Consider the following 18,983-nt stretch of genomic DNA (forward strand, 5'->3'; position numbering starts at 1 on the left):
CACCTGTTCTGTTCAAAGGAAAAGCCGGGAGGCACCAGCGCGGCTGTATCCTGGTTCGCTGCTCAACGCGACAGTGGCACAACTTTAAGAAACTGGGAAGCTTCTGCGTGCTCACTTGGAAACTTTCCAAACTCTTCAGGAAATCAACGGAAACAGGTTCGTCAATGTATGCTGTAAGTTGCCGCATTTACATTATAATATTCACTTTGCGGCAGCGTCTTGGTGTCATCAGTGAGATCTACTGGCAGGTAACATTCACCTGTCGCGTGTCTGAGACGAAGTGCGATAGGTAGGTCTTTAATATGACACGTTCTCAATTACAGGAAATGTACTCTTCCTCTTTCATGTCGCCGTCATCGAGGTGTGGAATTGTCAGTAGCCTACGCGTGTATGTGGTTCAAGTTATAACTGTTTGATTTGAAAGTTAAACAAAGGGGACACTATGATAAGCTGTCACTTAATACAAATATACAAGCTCACAATATGCCATTTAAATAGTGTCTTCCTCCTTTGTCGTAACGGTAATGGCAAACTGGACCAACCTGTTGCGGGCTGGAAATCACCGCACAGTGGGCTGTGGTTGTTACCTTTTTGCTTGTAACACCTTGAATGAATTATGAAGGAGGCTGACTTGAAAATAGAGTAAATGAATTATGAACAAGTAAGCGTGACTCTCTAACTGAGTGTTCACCCAATGCCACGCAGATGTCCTACACGGCAGTGATATCCTGTTTCACCTAGCAGGAAACCGCCTCTTATTGTGCCTGGGATGGCTGGTGTGGTCCTGCCATGCTCCACGTAGCACACTCTACATCCTGTTCCGATGACAGCTCGTCATGCTGGGGGATGTGTGTTGTAGCGAGGCGTTGTCGCTCATTGTCAGGTTATCAGGTGAGGGAGTTGCTGGTTGAGCCTGCCGTGTCATGGCCCACCTGCTGCCACGTGGGTCCTGGGGGACTGTGGCCGGAGCAGGTGAATGCAGGTGAATGCAGGTGTATGCAGGTGTTTGCTGAGAGGTGTGGTGTGTTTGTTCACACACTCCGCCTCCCTGTTCTCTCCGCCAGCCCTCTGGGACTGGCTCCTAAAGAAGCAGGAGGCGCGAAGGTTGGCAAGACTTCCTGCTGCTATGACACTTACAGAGACGCACAACCCGGTTTAACAAGTGTTGCTCTTGCTGGTGTTTTTTTTCAGAGCTTTGCTGGAACTATCAAGTAACATGCACAATCACTGGGGGGGGAAAATAATTTGTTTCTGTTTTTAACAGCCCTGAGAGGAACAACCATTGCGAAACATGCGTCCATTCCTTCTGCGGCGTACATCCCTCCTCAAACTGGTGCTCCTTGGGGGGACTCTCTTCATGGTGATCCTACTGGTTCTCCAGAAGGATGTCGGGTCTTCACCTGCTGGTGACCCCTGGTTTCAGGAGCTGGTGGTCAAGAAGGATAAGGTGATGATCATGGTCCGAGAGGCGGTCAACAACATTGGCTTCCAGATCAAAGCTCCTCAGGCACCGCCAGTAGAGCAGCAGCCCACCGAGGACCCTAAATGCCCTGCTGGATTCTACACTCGGGCTGAGCTCAAACCTCACCTGGAGAGACCGACTCAGGACCCCGCGAGCCCTGGGGCTGATGGGAAAGCGTTCCAGAAAGACCACATGTCCCCAGATGAGGCGAAGGAGAAAGAGGAGGGGATGACGAGGCACTGCTTCAACCAGTTTGCCAGTGACCATATCTCACTCAGCCGGAGTCTCGGGGATGACACGAGGCCTTCAGAGTAAGAACACGTTCTCAAGATAATCTGAGATGGGTGTGTCGACATGTGCACAGCAGGCCAGATAACATCCTGGCTCTCAGCTGGGGTCACGCTCGGAGCAGAGAATTATTTACATGCATTTTAATATTGTGTCTACGTTTTAGTTCAAAGGCCCCAGTGTCTAATAAGTAATTGAGACTGAAGTATTATTTGGCTTTCAAATACTACCACTCACCGCTGTATGCGTTTGTCAGACTTGACATCTGCACACGTCACAGGCTCGGTCGGCCTTGAGCTATTTCTTTTCTTGAGAGGCTTTTTAAGAGAGCTGATTGTTTAAGGCTGTGTACTCAATGTTCTATTTAAAGAATTGGTGACCAGACCTTGAATATCTGCAAACAATGGTCTGTTATACGTGGCTCTGCAGAACCTCCTGTGATTTTTTTGTGTCATCCGATTTGCCGCTCCTCTTTGCCCACCTCTTTGTATTGTGACGTGGCTCAGGTGCGTGGAGAAGAAGTTCCGTCGCTGTCCTGCTCTGCCGACCACCAGCGTGATTATTGTCTTCCACAACGAGGCTTGGTCCACCCTCCTCAGGACGGTCTACAGCGTCCTGCACACGTCTCCCGCTGCCCTGCTCAAAGAGATCATCTTGGTGGATGATGCCAGTGTTGCAGGTGCGAAAAAATCTGAATGCACAATAAAGACGAAACGTAACGACGGCCTCACCGGCAGGACAATATGAAATGCCTTGTTTGTGACTTTGATGAAAGTAAGGAGTTCAGGCTCATGACTTTATTAATCATTTTATCGGCTCTTAATCTGGCAGTAAGTAGGGAAGATATTTGTACGCTCAGCAGTTCTGCGCTTAAGTGAGTCATTTCTTCCAAAAGGTTCAGGCAGCTGCAGGAGCACAATCTGAGAATCATAAAGTCTCGAGTTATAAGTGATTTATTAATTGAATTGACCTTGTTTAGGGCAGCGTTTCAGTCACTGAGATTTGATAAGAATGAAGTTGGCGTGGGATTTTTAGCAGCTCGCACACAGAGAATTTAACACAAGAAAAGTATGTTGTGTGTTTGACTGTGGGTACGGCTGGCTTCAGGGAAATACAGTCCAGTGGTGTGCACCAACCTAACAGACTCTCCAAGGGCACCTCCACCTGAGTCGGCCAAAGTAACGCAACACTTCTGATAAAAGAAGTCTGTTGTTGAAGTGTGGATGAAGCTTCTCAGTGTTTTACAACCCAACCTGTTCTGCTGCTGGGACTTTAGGGGGAATGTCATTCTTTGTCAGAAGCTTATGTGCCGTTACTTTCTGTCTACTATGAAAAGAACAAAAACTTATTGTCTGCTACCAGAGCTGCAGCACTTTCATAAGGTTTGGACAATGAGGTTGCCAGATTAATTCAGACCGAAACCTTTGAGGAATGCTGTGCGTTGCAGTGATAGTGTATGCTTACAGAGGGTAAGTGACCTAGTTTCAACTCGTATACATTTTGGGCTTTATTTTTCTTATCTGGGCCAGCAAGCTGATTCATTATTGTATCTATTAATTATTATTTGTTGCTGAAAATATTAGTTTCACTGGCCGTAAGCTTGTTGCACCTCTCACCAAACTCGGCATTGCGATTGGGTGTGGTTTAAAGTGAGCTCTGTTGCATTCGTAACCACACCCCCACAGGGTAAGACCTTCAACCACTGGAGCATTCAGTGTTTTAAATGTAGACGACACAGACGATGATGTTGTTTTTTTATTTTCCACAGAGCACCTAAAAAACCAACTAGATGAATTTGTACTTCCGCTGAAGATTGTCCGTGTGGTGAGGCAGCTCGAGAGGAAGGGCCTCATCACTGCCAGGCTGCTGGGCGCCAGCATCGCTCAGGGGGAAATCCTAACCTTTTTGGACGCACACTGTAAGAAAACACACACACACACACACCACAAGAACTACATCTACAATGAGGTTTTTAAGCAGCTGTGTGTCTTCATGGGGCTAATGTTTGGTTTCCCCTCTTAACAAGAAATGTACAGACTTGCACTACGTTATATTTCCTATAGTTCTTTCGATTATTTTTGTGCCGTCATAAGGCACAATTTTCAATAACATTTTAATTTGTTTGCCTGATATTAAGTTCCATCCAAAATAACAATTTTCACAAACATTTTCATGAAGCCATGCTTTGCCCTGATCATAACTTTTTTTTTTTACATGAAAAATATTGTTGTTAAAAGTGGTAATCCTTCATGTCAGTCCTGGTTGATTGAGATGGAATTTTTTTCGTAAAATCAATGGAATTATGCTCTTTGGTTGATGCATGAGTGTTGAGTTTTACATTTTTTTGTACGAATACAGTGGAGATAAACTGCAATAAGACACTTTTCCCCCTTGAATATCGCCACAGACAAACAGGTTGTACTGCAAATATATAAATATTGTATAGTTATATTATTGAGGCCATAGGCTTGGTCATTATTGTGTTTCCTACTTTGGCAAGAGAGACCAAACATTAATGGAAAATCAAAGACATTTCTACTTTGAACATTATACGAAAAATATATTCTTTAAATACAACTACCAGCTTTTTTAAAAATCGTTAATCGTCCGAATAACATTAACCCATACAATTAAAATTTCCGAGGGAGCTTCAATCCCTGAGGAGACATTGACATTAGTGCATGCTTTGAGTTACTATCGTTCACTAAAACCATGTAGGCTATAACGAAGGGGTTTAGTGGCTGGCCGACTAAAAAATAAGTCTGAACAGGCTGTGCTGTGTGCCCAGCACTTCACAACGAGTCAGATGACAAGCTAAATGTGACCTAAATCTAGCCAGCCATATCCTAAGATTACCATAGATTACGTTATGAAGCTTGAAACACTTGAGATGTCTGTCAAAAAGGTGCTTGTTATGAAGTGAATGAAACGGTTGGAGGGAGAGTGCAACATCTGGGGGCTTCGTGGATATCAATAGCACCTGTTTAGGGGTTGAGTCGACATGAAGTAATCTCTGTCCTTCCTCCCTGTCTAGGTGAGTGTTTCCATGGTTGGTTGGAGCCGCTGTTGGACCGCATTGTTGAGGAGCCGACAGCCGTGGTTAGTCCAGAGATCGCCACCATTGACCTTGAAACCTTTCGGTTCGCCAAGCCTGTAGCCACCAGCTCCGCTTACAACCGGGGGATCTTTGACTGGAGCCTGGGTTTCGGCTGGGACCAAATCCCTGAGGAAGCGAAGAAGCTGCGCAAGGATGAAACCTACCCCGTAAAGTAAGAAGGGTCAGGTTGGTCTCACTCGGAGCATCCTGAATCATTTAAGTGTCTAAAGCTTTCATCTGCCTCTGAACACTTCAGAACACCTACTTTTGCCGGCGGTCTTTTCTCAATCTCAAAGAAGTACTTTGAACACATTGGAACCTACGATGACAAGATGGAGATCTGGGGCGGTGAAAATGTGGAGATGTCGTTCAGGGTTGGTCTCTTTATCTGGACTTCCACCACTCTACGCATTTGTTGAGTCTCCTTCTCAAGTTGGAGGCTGAATTTCTCCCTGCATGAAATGTGATTCACAGGTTTGGCAGTGTGGGGGTCAGCTTGAGATCCTCCCTTGTTCTGTCGTTGGCCATGTCTTCCGCACCAAGAGCCCCCACACCTTCCCCAAGGGCACAGCAGTCATCACTCGCAACCAGGTCCGCCTGGCTGAGGTCTGGATGGATGACTACAAGAAGATTTACTATCGCCGCAACAAGGAAGCTGCACTGATGGCCCGGGAGGTCAGTGTGACGTGTGACTGCAGTAACACTGTTCAATTGTGAAATGCACATGGATACAATGACCTTTATCCTCGTTCTTCCACAACATTTTTCATTTTTGACTAGGATTTTTCGTCCGTGCTGCAAGAAGTTGATATGAGAATGTGATTGTATGTGTTTATTTATTACAATATCCGCCTTTTAATGTTTATAGAATAAGTATGGGGACATCTCTGATCGTCTGAATCTGAGAGAGAAGCTTAAGTGCAAGAACTTCACCTGGTATTTAAACACCATCTACCCAGAGGCCTTCATTCCAGACTTAAACCCACAAAGATTTGGTGCAGTAAGTCCCGTTTCCCTTTGTCTGTATTTGTATATTAAAGATATAACACACCGCTCGTATAACACAACAGCAGCTGTATCTTACTGATGTCTGTGTTTGCATCAGATTAGAAACTCTGGATCTAAAACGTGTCTGGATGTTGGAGAGGCTAACCAGGGAGGTAAAGCTGTGATCATGTACCAGTGTCACAACATGGGAGGCAACCAGGTACAATGACTGACTCACACATGTGGGATTTAAGATTTGATGTTCTCTTAGACGGTCTCTGATTTGGATGATTGTTTCTTCCAGTACTTTGAACAAACGACTCACAACGAGCTGCGTCATAATATTGGAAAGCAGCTGTGTCTTCATGCCACCCCCCAGCCAGACACGGTGACGATCGAGCTGTGCGTCCTGAAGGGGAAGGGCACCAGTTTGGCCCCAGAACAGGAGTGGGACTTAACAGAGGTGAGGGGCATTGGAGCCGAGCTGAAGAATAGAAGGGTCTTTGTGTTTGGCTGAGATCGATGACAAGATTGATATCACTTTAGTATCTGTCAGCTAGATATACGGCTACAGCTACCTGTTGTTTTTGTTAAGCTTGGCATACAATCTGGAAACCACAGAAATGATTGAGCTTTCTGACTCTTGTCGTCACTGAAGTTTCCGGGCAACTAGCAGACTACAGGAAGTCGGGCACCCAACCGAGAAGTATTCTGGCACATGGCCCCAATTTGAACGACAGATTTAAGTTTTTCCGCTTTGCTTTTTGTCCGTATTTCCCCCTCTGCCCTGTCCTAAATTAAGCTAACCAGCAGCTGGCTGTAGCTTTACATTAAAGTAGTCTTAATCATATGTAACTAGGAAAGTAAGCGAATAAGTGCATTATCCCAGAAAGTCGCATATATTCAGTATGAAATGATTAAAGGAATAGTTCTAAAATAATCTGTTGGAATTTTCATATTAATTTAGGCTACTGTATTGTTTCAACTTTTTCTCTGATGCTACTCTCCAGGAACATCTACTGAAAAATCCCAGTAGTGGGAAATGTTTACGACTGAATGGAGACAAGCCTCAGATGGACCACTGTAATGCTGCTGACCTCTACCAGCACTGGACCTTCAGCTGACCTCCCTGTCTGCCCATCACGTGACCTCTGGACCTCGTGTCCCCTTCCTCAGACTCTGCTCTGAGGAGCCAACTCAACATCGATCCAGAAGGACGTCCTGCTGTGGCGCTTGGGGCATGTTGCCCTACTGAGTGGACAGTTACAGATGGAGGACAAAGAAAAGACTGTTGAAGACGCTCGGCTTAACTTGTTTTAAATGTATTTATGATGAAAACGCGGAGAGACGCTTGACTTGGGATTATGAGTCACTAGACTGTGGACTTTGCCTGCAGGAGTGGCAGCTTGACTGTGGGGCAGTGGGTGTGACCCGAAATGATCTTACTTCAGTAAATTCACACTCCAGTTAGTGTGTTTTATAATTTTTGTTTGTCAATTAATTAATTGAAACGTGACATTGAACACGTTACACGTTGAAATATGCACTTAAATCATAAAATCAAGAGATGTCTGTTTTTTTCAAAATAAAATGTCTTTGTTGTATCAGATAAATGCTCATTTGTTATGGAAAAAATGTTTTTTTTAGATCACCATGAGTATCAAGAAAAACAGGAGGTGTCACAGTTAAACTGTAAAATATTTTTATTTTGATATGTCTGTGTACACTACAGCAATAATCTTTAATTAACATAATTGTTATATATTTTATTTTACTTTAAGTAATGGTTGGGAAATTTTCTGAAATGGTTAACTCACTGTGGTTACTCAAGCTACAAATATTAAATCTTTTGAATTTAGAGAGATTCCCTGCAATGATTCATGACTCCTGTAAAACGTTTCTTTAAAAAGGTTGTGTACTGATAAGATTTCTTTCTGCAACAATGCCATCAGATGTCTCAGTGAGGGGCTCCTGTTGTGATCGTGCAGCATTACTCTAAGGAGTGCTTGAGGAGCAAGAGACATTCCTGCCCATTGTTTTCTGTCTTCGAACCTAAATCTGAGCAGGATTTATTCCAGGTTGCCAAGCCTGATCTGATTGAATGTGCAGATTGGAACTGCAGAGCAGAGGTCAGGCCTCACAAAGCATGAGGAAGTGGCCACATTAGAAGGAGGCATTCTTTATGTCCAACAGGTGGCAGCATTAACTTGTTGAGTGTTTGTTCAAGGTGGACGGTTGGAATGTCGCCATGCTGTGTGTCACGTGGACATCGGGCAGTGTGAATTGCCACATTTCACACAGACTGAGAGCAGGTGGGCCAGAAGATGAGCTCTGAGCCCTTGACTCGCTCCGAGGTGTGTGTCCAGCTCAGGAGGGAGCTCTATGGAGAGGAGCGCTCCAGTCAGTCCAACGCGCACATATTCATCCTCCTAGTCCTGGGAGCCTCTGTGAGTACAACCTCTGAACAGCAGAATAACCACTGTTTCCCTCTGCTCCTTTTCCTTAAATGCAATTTAACAAAGACTTTTCTCGTTCAGATGTTACAGTAAAACGATATGTTTGGAAATGGATTGTCAAAGAGAACAATTCACTGGGGGATATTGCAGTGTGGTAATCAGAACATGGAAACCAGGGAAAGAGCTCATGTTGACGGAAATGTGCTCCGTCTACTGTTTTCTTTGTCGAGCATTGAACAAGGGAATAGGCCTACATGTGGAGCAGAAACATTAAGTCAGACTGTTTTTTCACGGAGCATGGCAAGAGTTCCGCAATCTAGTTGTTAATGTATATCATCCTTGTTTTTTTCGCCCTTATTTGTTAAAAACCAGTGATCTACTCAGATTTTACTTGAAGTTTGAGCACAACGAATAGGGTGTGTTCAACGTTCTTCCGTTGCGCAACATATTCCCGACTCTACTCCACGTGTGTGTGTGTGTGTGTGTGTGCCTACTCTTTGGACTCTTGATTGATTCTTTTCAGCCAGTGATTCTGAATAGATCAGTAAGAGTTCACGGTAACACATTTATTATTTAAATATTTTGCACAGGGGGATCTTGCTAAAAAGAAGATCTATCCAACTTTATGGTGAGTAAATAATGGCTGCTCTAACAGTGCACACTGGGTGTCTCTGGGGAGTTAGACCCACGGCCACTTTTATGCATCGATGCTTTTCGTCGCTCTTCTTCAGGTGGTTATTCAGAGATGGCCTGCTCCCAGATGACATCTACTTTGTCGGCTTTGCCCGGTCCAAGCTGACGGTGCAGGACAAGACAGCATGTCTGCCTCATATGAAGGTATAGCGTCCTTTTGGCTATTGGGACAACATGGTTGATTGTTTTAGGCGTCTGTTCTGTAAACATTATTCTACATTTCCTTTTGGTCACTGATGAAGACACCGAGTGTCTCTCAGCCTTCTTCAGTAAGAACTCGTACCTCAGCGGCAGCTATGACGACGACGGTTCTTTCACTCAACTTGACGCTCATCTGTCGTCTCTGCCCAGGGGAGCTGATGCCAACAGACTCTTTTACCTGGCCCTGCCCCCCACCGTCTACCAGCATGTCAGCTCAAACATCAACGCCCACTGCATGAGCCACAGGTCAGTGTCTGTTACAGGAAGCAGTGGTTTAGTTGCTATTGGATCACATTATTCTAATCAGCGATGTGTGTAAAACAGAGGCTGGAGCAGGGTGGTTGTTGAGAAGCCCTTCGGCCGTGACCTTCAGAGCTCAGAGGAGCTGTCGGCCCACCTGTCCTCCCTGTTCACAGAGGACCAGATCTACCGCATAGACCACTACCTGGGCAAAGAGATGGTGCAGAACCTCATGGTGCTCAGGTACCGAGCTCCGTACACATATTCGTGAACACTTTACTACTGTTAAAAACCTAAATGTTGTATATTTCAGGCTCTCCGGAGCACTCATCATCTCTTTCTTCCTGTGTCACTGGTTTTGAAGATTTTATCTTATACATGTTTTATTCTCTCGCAACCAGGTTTGGAAATCGCATCTTTGGACCCATATGGAACAGGAACAGTGTGGCCTGTGTGGTTCTCACCTTCAAAGAGCCTTTTTGGCACTCAGGGCCGTGGAGGATACTTTGATGACTTTGGTGTCATTCGGTGAGAGACGGAACATTCATATAAGTGAAATAAATGCGTACAATGTTTGTTACAATAGAGCTCTTACTTACCCCGATTCCTCCTCGTCTCTTAATGTAGAGATGTCATGCAGAACCACCTCCTCCAGATGCTCTGTTTGGTTGCCATGGAGAAACCTGCTTCTACCAGCCCAGACGACGTGAGGGATGAGAAGGTAACACCAAGGATTGATGATGAAATACCAGAGCAGCTATGTCACTGCAGTCCTGTAATTGTTGGTGTGCTGCAGGTGAAGGTGTTAAAGTGTATAGCGCCTGTTGCTGGGTCAGATGTGGGGGACCCTAATGGGGAGGGCAACTCCAAGCTGGGTTACCTCGATGACCCAACCATACCAGAAGGCTCCTGCACACCGACCTTTGCCACGGTTGTGCTTTATGTCCAGAATGAAAGATGGGATGGTGACTATGCTTCTCTTTGGACCTCACTTGTCTCAATGTGCGCTGTACGACATTCCCTTTGATTGTTCTCCCTGTCATACGTCCAACCACCCTTCCTCCAGGAGTACCTTTCGTTCTCCGCTGCGGTAAAGCTTTGAATGAACGGAAGGCAGAAGTGCGCCTGCAGTTCACTGATGTACCAGGAGACATTTTTGGTGAACGCTGTCAGAGGAACGAGCTGGTGGTGCGGGTGCAGCCCGACGAAGCCATTTATCTGAAGATGATGACCAAGAGGCCTGGGGTTTACTTCAGCCCCGAGGAGACGGAGCTGGACCTCACCTACAGGAGCAGATACAAGGTGAAACTCTGAACTCAAGTGTTTCTTGAATCAGGTGAAGTCTCTGTGTCATGGGATTGTCACTCCATTCTTCATGTAACTTGGTCACACTTTATTTAAATAGTAACATGTTGATCTTTAATATATAATCATATCATATTGTGTAACTTTAGACTTCTTTTGATTTTGAGGTGATATTTGATTGATATTCAATGTCTCATAGTGATATTGATAGTGTTAGAAGAAACTACAAATATGGTGGGGGTGAAGAGATGCAACAAACTGATTGAAAAAAGTTGTCCACCACTGAATACTATTATCTAATGTATAAAAGAATATATTTCCATTTACATAATATACTATCCAGAGAACAACTGGTGTTTTCAAGCGAGTTGCAATATAGTGTTTCTTTAGCTTGAATTAATAATGATGACTGAACTTGAAATAAGCGCGCCATCTTTCTCTAGAACATGAAGCTCCCGGATGCGTACGAGAGGCTGATACTGGACGTCTTCTGTGGGAATCAGATGCACTTTGTTCGCAGGTCGGTTTCATCATTTTCAGTTTTGTTTTTGTGTGGTGTTTTGTTTTTGACTTGAAGTACTCTTCTGTCGATCCCAGTGATGAGTTGCGGGAGTCTTGGAGGATCTTCACCCCCTTCCTCCACCGAATAGAGGGAGAGAAGACACGCCCAATCCCTTACACATATGGAAGGTACAATGTCTTATGAGACGGAAATAAATACGTGATACACATTTAGTCTTTTGGTGATCATATCTCTTCCTCCTGTCTTTTCTTCGTGCGTCCTCAGTCGCGGTCCAAACGAGGCGGATGACCTTGTGAAGAGGGTGGGATTCCGCTATGAGGGAACATACAAGTGGGTGAAGCCCCACACAACATGATTCAGACACGCACACACACACACCAACAAATAAAGTTACTACAATCTTTCACTGCTCTCAGTTGTTTGATTTGACCTGCACTGCATGTGATCCCTGATAACAGAACAATGAATGTGGAAATAACAATAACTCCAGCAGTCAACTTGTGTGTTCGATTGTACATTTTAAACTTCTGCATTTCTTCACATTTTAACAGAATTGGCCTTTTGAGACTTATTTATGGATGGAGGATAAATATTTCAATGCTAAGAATACAAGCCTGTTCTCTGCTATCAGCATGCCGTGTTTACAGTCATCTGTACGCCATGATGAACCTGAACGCCACATAACATTTACACTTATCTCGTTGGTTTGTAAGAACAGGTGACTCTGAATACATGTTTACTGTAAATGCCCGGCTTCAGGTAATAATAACTTCCATGTAGATACTTGAAGCTACTTTCACATCACATTTTTAAATGCTTTGTAATTATATTTAATTGTGTAATCTCTTTCACCTGCCCGCAGCAGAGTGATGCTCTCTGATGCCATCAGGTGTATGGCCTAGCTGGCAGCCTTCCAACGACACACACAAATACATACACACTCTGATTAATAACAGACCATGTGGTCATCCTGCCTGCTCGTGCTTCGGGAAGTGCATTTAAACTCCTTCTCTGGAACAATTTGATTTGTTCTTTTATCTGTTATTTGATTTGTACTGCACAATTACTGCATGCCATTATATTATGATCCTTTAGTATTGGTAAGTGATGTCGACATGAAAAATAGTTTTGGATCACACTAAAAAAAAATAGTTCCTACTGCATGATTATTAATTCATGTTTCCAATGTACACTAATGTTGATAACAATAAAGTACAAAATGAGTCGGGTCAGTCCTTTTATTGACTTATGGTGTTTTTTCTCTTAACTTCTTTTGACAATACCTGTGATTTTATTGTGGAAGCTCAAGTACAAATAAATAAAATTGCCCAAAATTGCATACAAACACTAGATCAGAAAAATATGCACAAGAGATAATTCATCATTTAGCAAGTCTGTTAATAGTGTTTTGAGTAGAGTTTAAAAAAACACATTTTGGAATAAATATTTGTTTCCTTATTGCAATGAGAAAATATGTAAAAATACCTGAAATATTAGGAAGTCTTTGGCCATGACAGAATGCAACGCTGTTTCAATAAATTCACAAACAAGCGCTGCCTAACAAGTTCATTGTCATCTTTCCCTCATCATTCAACATGTCGGTGTGTCAGGTGTATCCCTTTCACACTTGTCATTTTCTTCGCTGCAGTTGTGCACGGCTGCTCCATCTTCGATGCCCCTGGCATACAGGCGCACCAGCTGGCCATGTATCCTGAGAGAAGGGAACGGTTAAAAACTGTGCTGAAATAATCATCTTTACCACCTGGCTACTATTTAGTGTTGCGTTCCATTGGTAATTTACTGCTGAGTTGCAATCGAATTATAACCTGACATTCAGTAAGAGGACAATAGTGCGCCATGTGAGAATACACTAATCAACACATGGAGGGTTGAACTCTGTTTTACCTGCACAGGATTTCTTTGGAGGGCAGAATCTCTCCATCACAGTTCCACACTGACACAGTGGGAGCTTTACTGCAGCACAGACCACACAAGAAGGGCGCCGTTATCTTCTCATTTGTCATTTCTCGTCCCGTGCCTCCCTCTGCCAGGTGCTTCTGAGATCCAGTCCTGCTAACAGTCTCAATGTAGTCCATCCCTTCTTCATCCATCCCACCGCCCGAGCTTCCGATCTCTTCATACCCTTCGTCCTCTTTGTCGGGGGGGAGAGAGAAGCGGACGGCCTTGACGCGGTGCACCTCCACAAACGGCAGGTCAAACTAAGAGAAGTGGCAGAGATCGGGTCAAGACGCGTGTAAACCGGCCAGCACAGCTCCCTTGTAAAGTGAAAGTGGTCACACCTGGTCCTGTGTGCTGGTGTGTCTGTAGAGGAACTTGAGGAATTCCAGCGGGTGAGTGTCCCACACCAGGATGAGGTCCCCTGTTCCGTCTGCGAGGTGAGCGGAAGGAGAGAGGCCCAGAGGACTCTTGGGACATGAGCTGGACATGCAAGTGAGAGACACACACCTGAACCGGCCCTCCACACTCACCCACTCACCTGGGCAGACAGAGAGAAAGACGTGATGCCACATTCAAAGAAATCCCTCCTGTGCATCACTGATGATTCTTATGGGACCATAGTTCTGTGGTTGCATGTTTTCACCCACCATGCACACTTTACTCACTTTAGTAGATTGATTTGTTCAGGGAACCGCTGGTTTGTGTTGTGATTGTTTCACTGAACATATTACAACAACAAAAAACTCACTGTCTCTACGTTTAGATTATTCTCTTGTGAACTGGGTTATGCTGTAGGTGTAGAAGATGGATGATGGATAATGGATAATGTCCCATATCCAAGCCTCTTGTTTCAAATGAAACAATCTTGCAATTAGTTTCAGCTAATCAAGAGTAAATCAGCCAAACAGACTGCTTTAAAGTGTCCATGATTTCTGATAAACAGGCTTCAATATACCGGACTTTAATGTCTGTCTGTGTTATTACCTTCTGAGTCACTACTGAACTGGCTGAAGTGGGAGCTGTACAACAAGCCTTTAGCTGAAGAGGTGGAGAAAAGTCTTTCTGTGCTTTGGGAACACACACTGCACCTAAACACACACACACACACACACACACATCACACATACTTGTCACACTGCTTGAAGGTCTGTGAAAAATCAAGCTCCTTAACCTTGACACCCATTCATAAGAGCTTTATAAACCTCTTGCTGAAGGAAGAGGCAGCCGCCTCAGACAAAGACGGAGGCATTGTCCACTCTAACAAGAGCCAGAGGCTCACCTTTCATCTTGATCAAGTTCCTCCTGCCATGGGTTCTACCCTCCTTCAGGTGCACCCAACACCTGAGGCCCTGCTACAGGTGGTAACAGTTACAATGTCTCAAGTAGTGAATTTGAACCATTTCACTGGTGACACTTTCTGTTTCTCATTAACGGGGGTTAAGGTCGACAAGGTTACAATCACTCTTGTTTCTTACACAGTTTAGACCAGAGTGAGGACTCACAGAAAAGGCTGGGAGTAAGATTAGAAATACAAATATATAACAGGCTTTCATCATTTCTGGAAGTTCACACGTTCTTATGGGCTTCTTTCTTGTTGTGTTCATAACTCTTTCTATCCAGGAGGAGTCACTTATAAGGGTTAACCAACTGGGCGTCATGGAGAGATGCTTCATCAAAATAACATTGTGGTGGTTTTGTTTACATAAAGTGTGTTTCAGCTCACGTAGATCAGTCAGTCGCATAATAACAGAAACCAACGTAACGAACAGTGAACCTCAATTCATAAAGTCACCTCTGTTAGAGAACAGAAAAAACCCACATGCGAAAAGTAAATACGATACTTGATAAATAACCTTAGAAGTAAATAGATAACACTCCCACGCTCCACGGTAGTGGTTGTGTGAAGGTTTGAAGGTGTTAAAACACCTCCACAGGATTGTATTGTCGTTCCTTTTTTAAAGTTTGTTTTGTGTTTGTATTTATTGCACTGTGTATACACCCTTCTTTGTGTAGGATCTTGTAGTCGTTGGTGTTTTACCCTGAGAGGCAGCGGGTTCTATCTCTGGGGCTGGAGAGCAGCGGGTCTGCTGGTAGATACTGAACGGTGCCTGCATAGCTTCTGTTGCTCAGGTACACCATTGTGCCTGGAAAAGGGAGAGAGCACAACATGTAGCAGGTACACACAACACTTCAAAGAAAACCATTCGGAGGGAATGTGATTTTGTGACATGAAATGTTGTTTTTGTTAAAGAGCGCGTGCATCACATGAAGCGCTCTCATCTTAGTCATCGCACTTTTCTTGCCAGGTTCCTAAAGAATGTTTAACTTGAAGCTGAAAATAGATTCAGAGAATCCAACAGCATCGTATGTATCTCAGCATGCACTCATTTCTGTTCTCTAAATTATCATCAGTCCACACCTGAATAGTCATATCGCAGAGGTCCCATCCAGCGGTACTTTTCACTCTCAGCCAGTACGTCCCCGTAGAAGCCATAACCCAACAGAGACACGGAGTAGCGCACCAGAGCAGTGGCGTGATGCACTGAACACACATCCAACGGCTGAGAGTCTCCTGCAAGGTATTGTGGGACAGAAGAGGGACATATAAACTTGACGATGGAGCTCAGAGTTAACTAAAATGTTTGGGTACTTTTAGGAATATAATTTCTTTTTTAAAGAGTGGATTATTCTTATAAATATACTCACCAATGATGATGTGCAAAGCTGAAGTAACAGGGTTGATCACTCCAACGGTGGCGTAACACACACAGTCTGTAGATCCTACATTGGATACAAGAGGAGACGATGAGTGTGCCACCGCTCGAACGGCATTCGATTATGAATTCCTAATCACGGTGTCCTTACCTGCGGGGATGATGCCAATATGGAGCGGACAAGGCTGTAAATTGACAGTGGGATCATTCTCACAAAGGCCTGCCTTTTGTTGGGTCCGCCCAATCACACCGTGAAGTATTTCGCTGAACATGCCATCCCCACCCACACACACCACACTGTTATAAACAAACACAAGAGTTCTGTTGTGAGAACAACCCGCAGAGAGCTTATCTGTTGTATTGCTCTCATGCCGGTGTTTACGCTGCGGTGCTGGTGCTTCTTACCCATCAAAGCCTGTCAGGTCTTTCTTTAGGAGGTGGTCTCTGGCCTGGTTTGCCCTCTCAGTCACTAAAACGAAATATATGTCAGAATAACATGCAGACTGCAAGTCCCTTTCATTAATTATTTCTTAAATCAAGTTTAGGTTAACTATGGATTGTGTTATCCCTTACCTATTACATGAGAGCTGATACCAGCTAGCTCAAACAGAGGCGCCACCAGAGAATGGTAGATCTTTCTTCCTTTCTTCTTCCCTCCAAATGGGTTGATGAACACCAGCAGCCTGTTTGGACGCAGCGGACCTGAAACATACATTTTGGAATATTACAGATTGTTGTGAGCCAGTGGGCTCTGAAGGATTTGAAGGAAATAAAAACATGATCTAATGGTCCATCCATACTGTGAGTCTTTAGAGCCGTTCTCAGGTGTTTTGCCCATTGGTCTCTGAGCACCCGACTGAGGCAGCTGAACTGGGTCCGGCCCAGTGTCCATAGTAACCCATAAGAGCTCCCACTGCTGCTGCGCTTCACGTAGAAAACTGGAAGTAAATGATTGGGAAATGCTGTAAAAGCACTATATCAGGCATACAATTAAAATGTACTAAGCTGTAACACTAGTGTGCTGCACACTTGTATGCAAATTACTCAGGTTCTGACATGGTTTTAAAGTCAATGGCAACATATGTGTCATGTTTCAGACTGTTCAGCATTGACTGTGGCCTTGGTATTTGTGGTACCCGAAATTCTCGCAGATGAACCCACCTGTGAAGTCTTTGTCTGTGTCCTTGACGGACTTCTGAGGCAGGATCTTCACGCGGCCCTCCTCCACTCCAACCACCTCCGCCACAGGGACTGAAACTTTAATCACAGAGACAAATACACACAGCGTTAGTGGACATGCTTCTTTGCACACAAAGGATGGGATCACTGGAAAGAGCTTCCTCACAGCATATTGTCAGAGCAGATGTCGATGCATCCCAATGAACTGTTCCGATGGAAAGACTCTTTTTTTCATGTGACATTAGGAAAAGCAAAGCTGTCACGAATGAAATAAACGATGACTGTTTTCCATACAGCTTCTTCCGTTTCAGGGTTCTGATATTGTCCGTGCATTATATTAACACATCAACATAACATTGTGATTTTTATTAAATAATATATGTACAGTGATAGTGATGTTCAGCACATGACAGTATGTGTTTAAAAATGGGGACACGTGTGTATTGTCTCAAAGAAGACACTTTAGAAATGTCTTTAAAAACTGACATTAATTAGTTTTCTGTGCAGAAACAACTGATTCCAAAGTACATTTACCTCTGTGCTGTGCATGTGTGTGAAAGCAGGTGGAGCAGAGGCATTTATGTGTTGTGAAAATATGCCAGGATGTGTGTGAGTACTCCACAGGCAGTGCTTTAGTCCAGTGTCTCAGTTGGTCGAGTTTCAAGTTCGTGCTGTTTAACTTGTTTTTCACGTTTTCTGGCAGCAGCTATGTGTTGGATGAAACCCTCCCTGTAATTATTCGAAATGACATATGTAAGGTGTAACACAGATTGTTTTGCTGATGGTGTTTCCGAAGCTACTTCTACAGAATACATAGGCTATGTTTGTTTGCCAGTTAATGTTCCGCCCAGACATGAGACGGGTTGTGACTTTTAATAACAGAGTTGCACATCGCATTCCCCTCAGTATGCAGAGAGCCTATTGTTATGTTTAGATAAGGTTTACATAAGTCCGCTGGCCTCTAGCGCGATGTTATAGATCAGCTGATGCTTTGGAGAGCAAAGAGCCACTCACTTGTTTTCTTGTCCCGATTCTTCTTATCCACCTCGGTCCAGTTGAAGTGCCATCCCGTCAGGACCGCCCGGTATCTTTTATTCCCGACCCACAAACTGGACTCCAGCCTCAAATCGGTTTCCTCCATCCGGAAACGCGCTTTTTATCCACGGAACTCTTCCCAGTCTCTCGGAACACTTTTTTAGAAAGAATCACATTTGACAGTCGTAACTTGTGCATCTCTGAGAAGCAGCAGCAGCAGGTCGACGGTCTGATCTCGCCATCAGTCAACGAGCCACTGGAGTACGTCCTTCGGTCACCTGGAACCAGAGCGTGTTCATCTTTCAATGAACCCGAAGAGGTTTGTTTCAAGAGACGTTTGTGCCATGATTCCTGCGGGATGTGGACGACACTGCCCGTCACACGAGTGTTGTCTAAACATATTGGTTTCCTCCTCAGTCACTCCCTGGCCAATGACACCTACTCAATTTGCATGTTGCACTGCGGATTGGATGCCAGTTCACGTTATTGAAGTATGAACGATATGCTTGTAGATTGTTCATATAATTTGGTTATTTTGAACACCGCAAGTATTGTATAGCTAAAAGAAGGCTTGAATTCGTTTACAGTAAATTAGATGCAATATAATACCGGATTAATAAATTATGCACTGGGTTATGGTGATTTCAGTCTTGGTTTTGGGTTTTTTCATGCTGTGATCTAAACAAATTATCTTTCTTTTTTTAAATATTGTCTGTCACTGTTTTATGTTGTATTGTCTGAAACTTTGTGTAATGTGCTACTGTTGCTGTCTTGGCAAGGACACTCTTGTAAAGGAGATTTTTAATCTCAATGAGGCATTTGCTGGTTAAATAAATGTAAAATC

The 18,983-nt window shown here is 44.1% G+C and overlaps 3 protein-coding genes across 6 annotated transcripts; 2 read left to right on the forward strand and 1 right to left on the reverse strand.

The window, feature by feature from the left end:
• The first annotated feature begins 47 nt into the window (after positions 1-47).
• galnt6 (UDP-N-acetyl-alpha-D-galactosamine:polypeptide N-acetylgalactosaminyltransferase 6 (GalNAc-T6)) lies at positions 48-7,692 on the forward strand. Of its 2 annotated transcripts, none has more exons than XM_056422391.1 (11): positions 48-156; positions 1,265-1,773; positions 2,257-2,429; positions 3,519-3,668; positions 4,785-5,019; positions 5,104-5,221; positions 5,322-5,522; positions 5,716-5,847; positions 5,953-6,054; positions 6,139-6,297; positions 6,845-7,692. In XM_056422391.1, the coding sequence occupies exons 2-11, from the start codon at positions 1,292-1,294 to the stop codon at positions 6,956-6,958; spliced, it is 1,866 nt and encodes a 621-aa protein (XP_056278366.1). In that variant the 5' UTR covers positions 48-156; positions 1,265-1,291; the 3' UTR covers positions 6,959-7,692. The 2 variants fall into 2 exon arrangements, with proteins under 2 accessions (XP_056278366.1, XP_056278367.1); XM_056422392.1 differs by having other exon boundaries at positions 49-173.
• Positions 7,693-8,097: 405 nt separating this feature from the next.
• On the forward strand, positions 8,098-11,656 carry LOC130199883 (glucose-6-phosphate 1-dehydrogenase-like). The gene is given in 13 exon segments (XM_056423718.1): positions 8,098-8,281; positions 8,881-8,918; positions 9,022-9,126; positions 9,212-9,430; positions 9,509-9,667; positions 9,826-9,901; positions 9,903-9,952; positions 10,052-10,145; positions 10,221-10,389; positions 10,491-10,726; positions 11,173-11,249; positions 11,327-11,419; positions 11,517-11,656. Coding segments are annotated over 13 exon segments (1,530 nt in total). The 5' UTR covers positions 8,098-8,158; the 3' UTR covers positions 11,608-11,656.
• An 820-nt stretch (positions 11,657-12,476) lies between these two features.
• On the reverse strand, positions 12,477-18,605 carry zgc:158263 (ceramide kinase family protein). 3 transcript variants are annotated; one of them, XM_056423715.1, is made up of 13 exons: positions 18,119-18,599; positions 17,087-17,182; positions 16,726-16,863; positions 16,499-16,627; positions 16,331-16,394; positions 16,077-16,189; positions 15,918-15,992; positions 15,631-15,783; positions 15,250-15,355; positions 14,196-14,299; positions 13,553-13,749; positions 13,158-13,471; positions 12,477-12,963 (listed from the first exon to the last, which is right to left on the reverse strand). In XM_056423715.1, the coding sequence occupies exons 1-13, from the start codon at positions 18,243-18,245 to the stop codon at positions 12,843-12,845; spliced, it is 1,737 nt and encodes a 578-aa protein (XP_056279690.1). In that variant the 5' UTR covers positions 18,246-18,599; the 3' UTR covers positions 12,477-12,842. The 3 variants fall into 3 exon arrangements, with proteins under 3 accessions (XP_056279690.1, XP_056279689.1, XP_056279691.1); XM_056423714.1 differs by having other exon boundaries at positions 16,077-16,222; positions 18,119-18,598; XM_056423716.1 differs by lacking the exon at positions 12,477-12,963 and having other exon boundaries at positions 13,189-13,471; positions 13,553-13,691; positions 16,077-16,222; positions 18,119-18,605.
• Positions 18,606-18,983: the final 378 nt, after the last annotated feature.

Source organism: Pseudoliparis swirei, chromosome 9 (genome assembly GCF_029220125.1).
Source record: "Pseudoliparis swirei isolate HS2019 ecotype Mariana Trench chromosome 9, NWPU_hadal_v1, whole genome shotgun sequence".
NCBI classification, from domain to species: domain Eukaryota; kingdom Metazoa; phylum Chordata; class Actinopteri; order Perciformes; family Liparidae; genus Pseudoliparis; species Pseudoliparis swirei.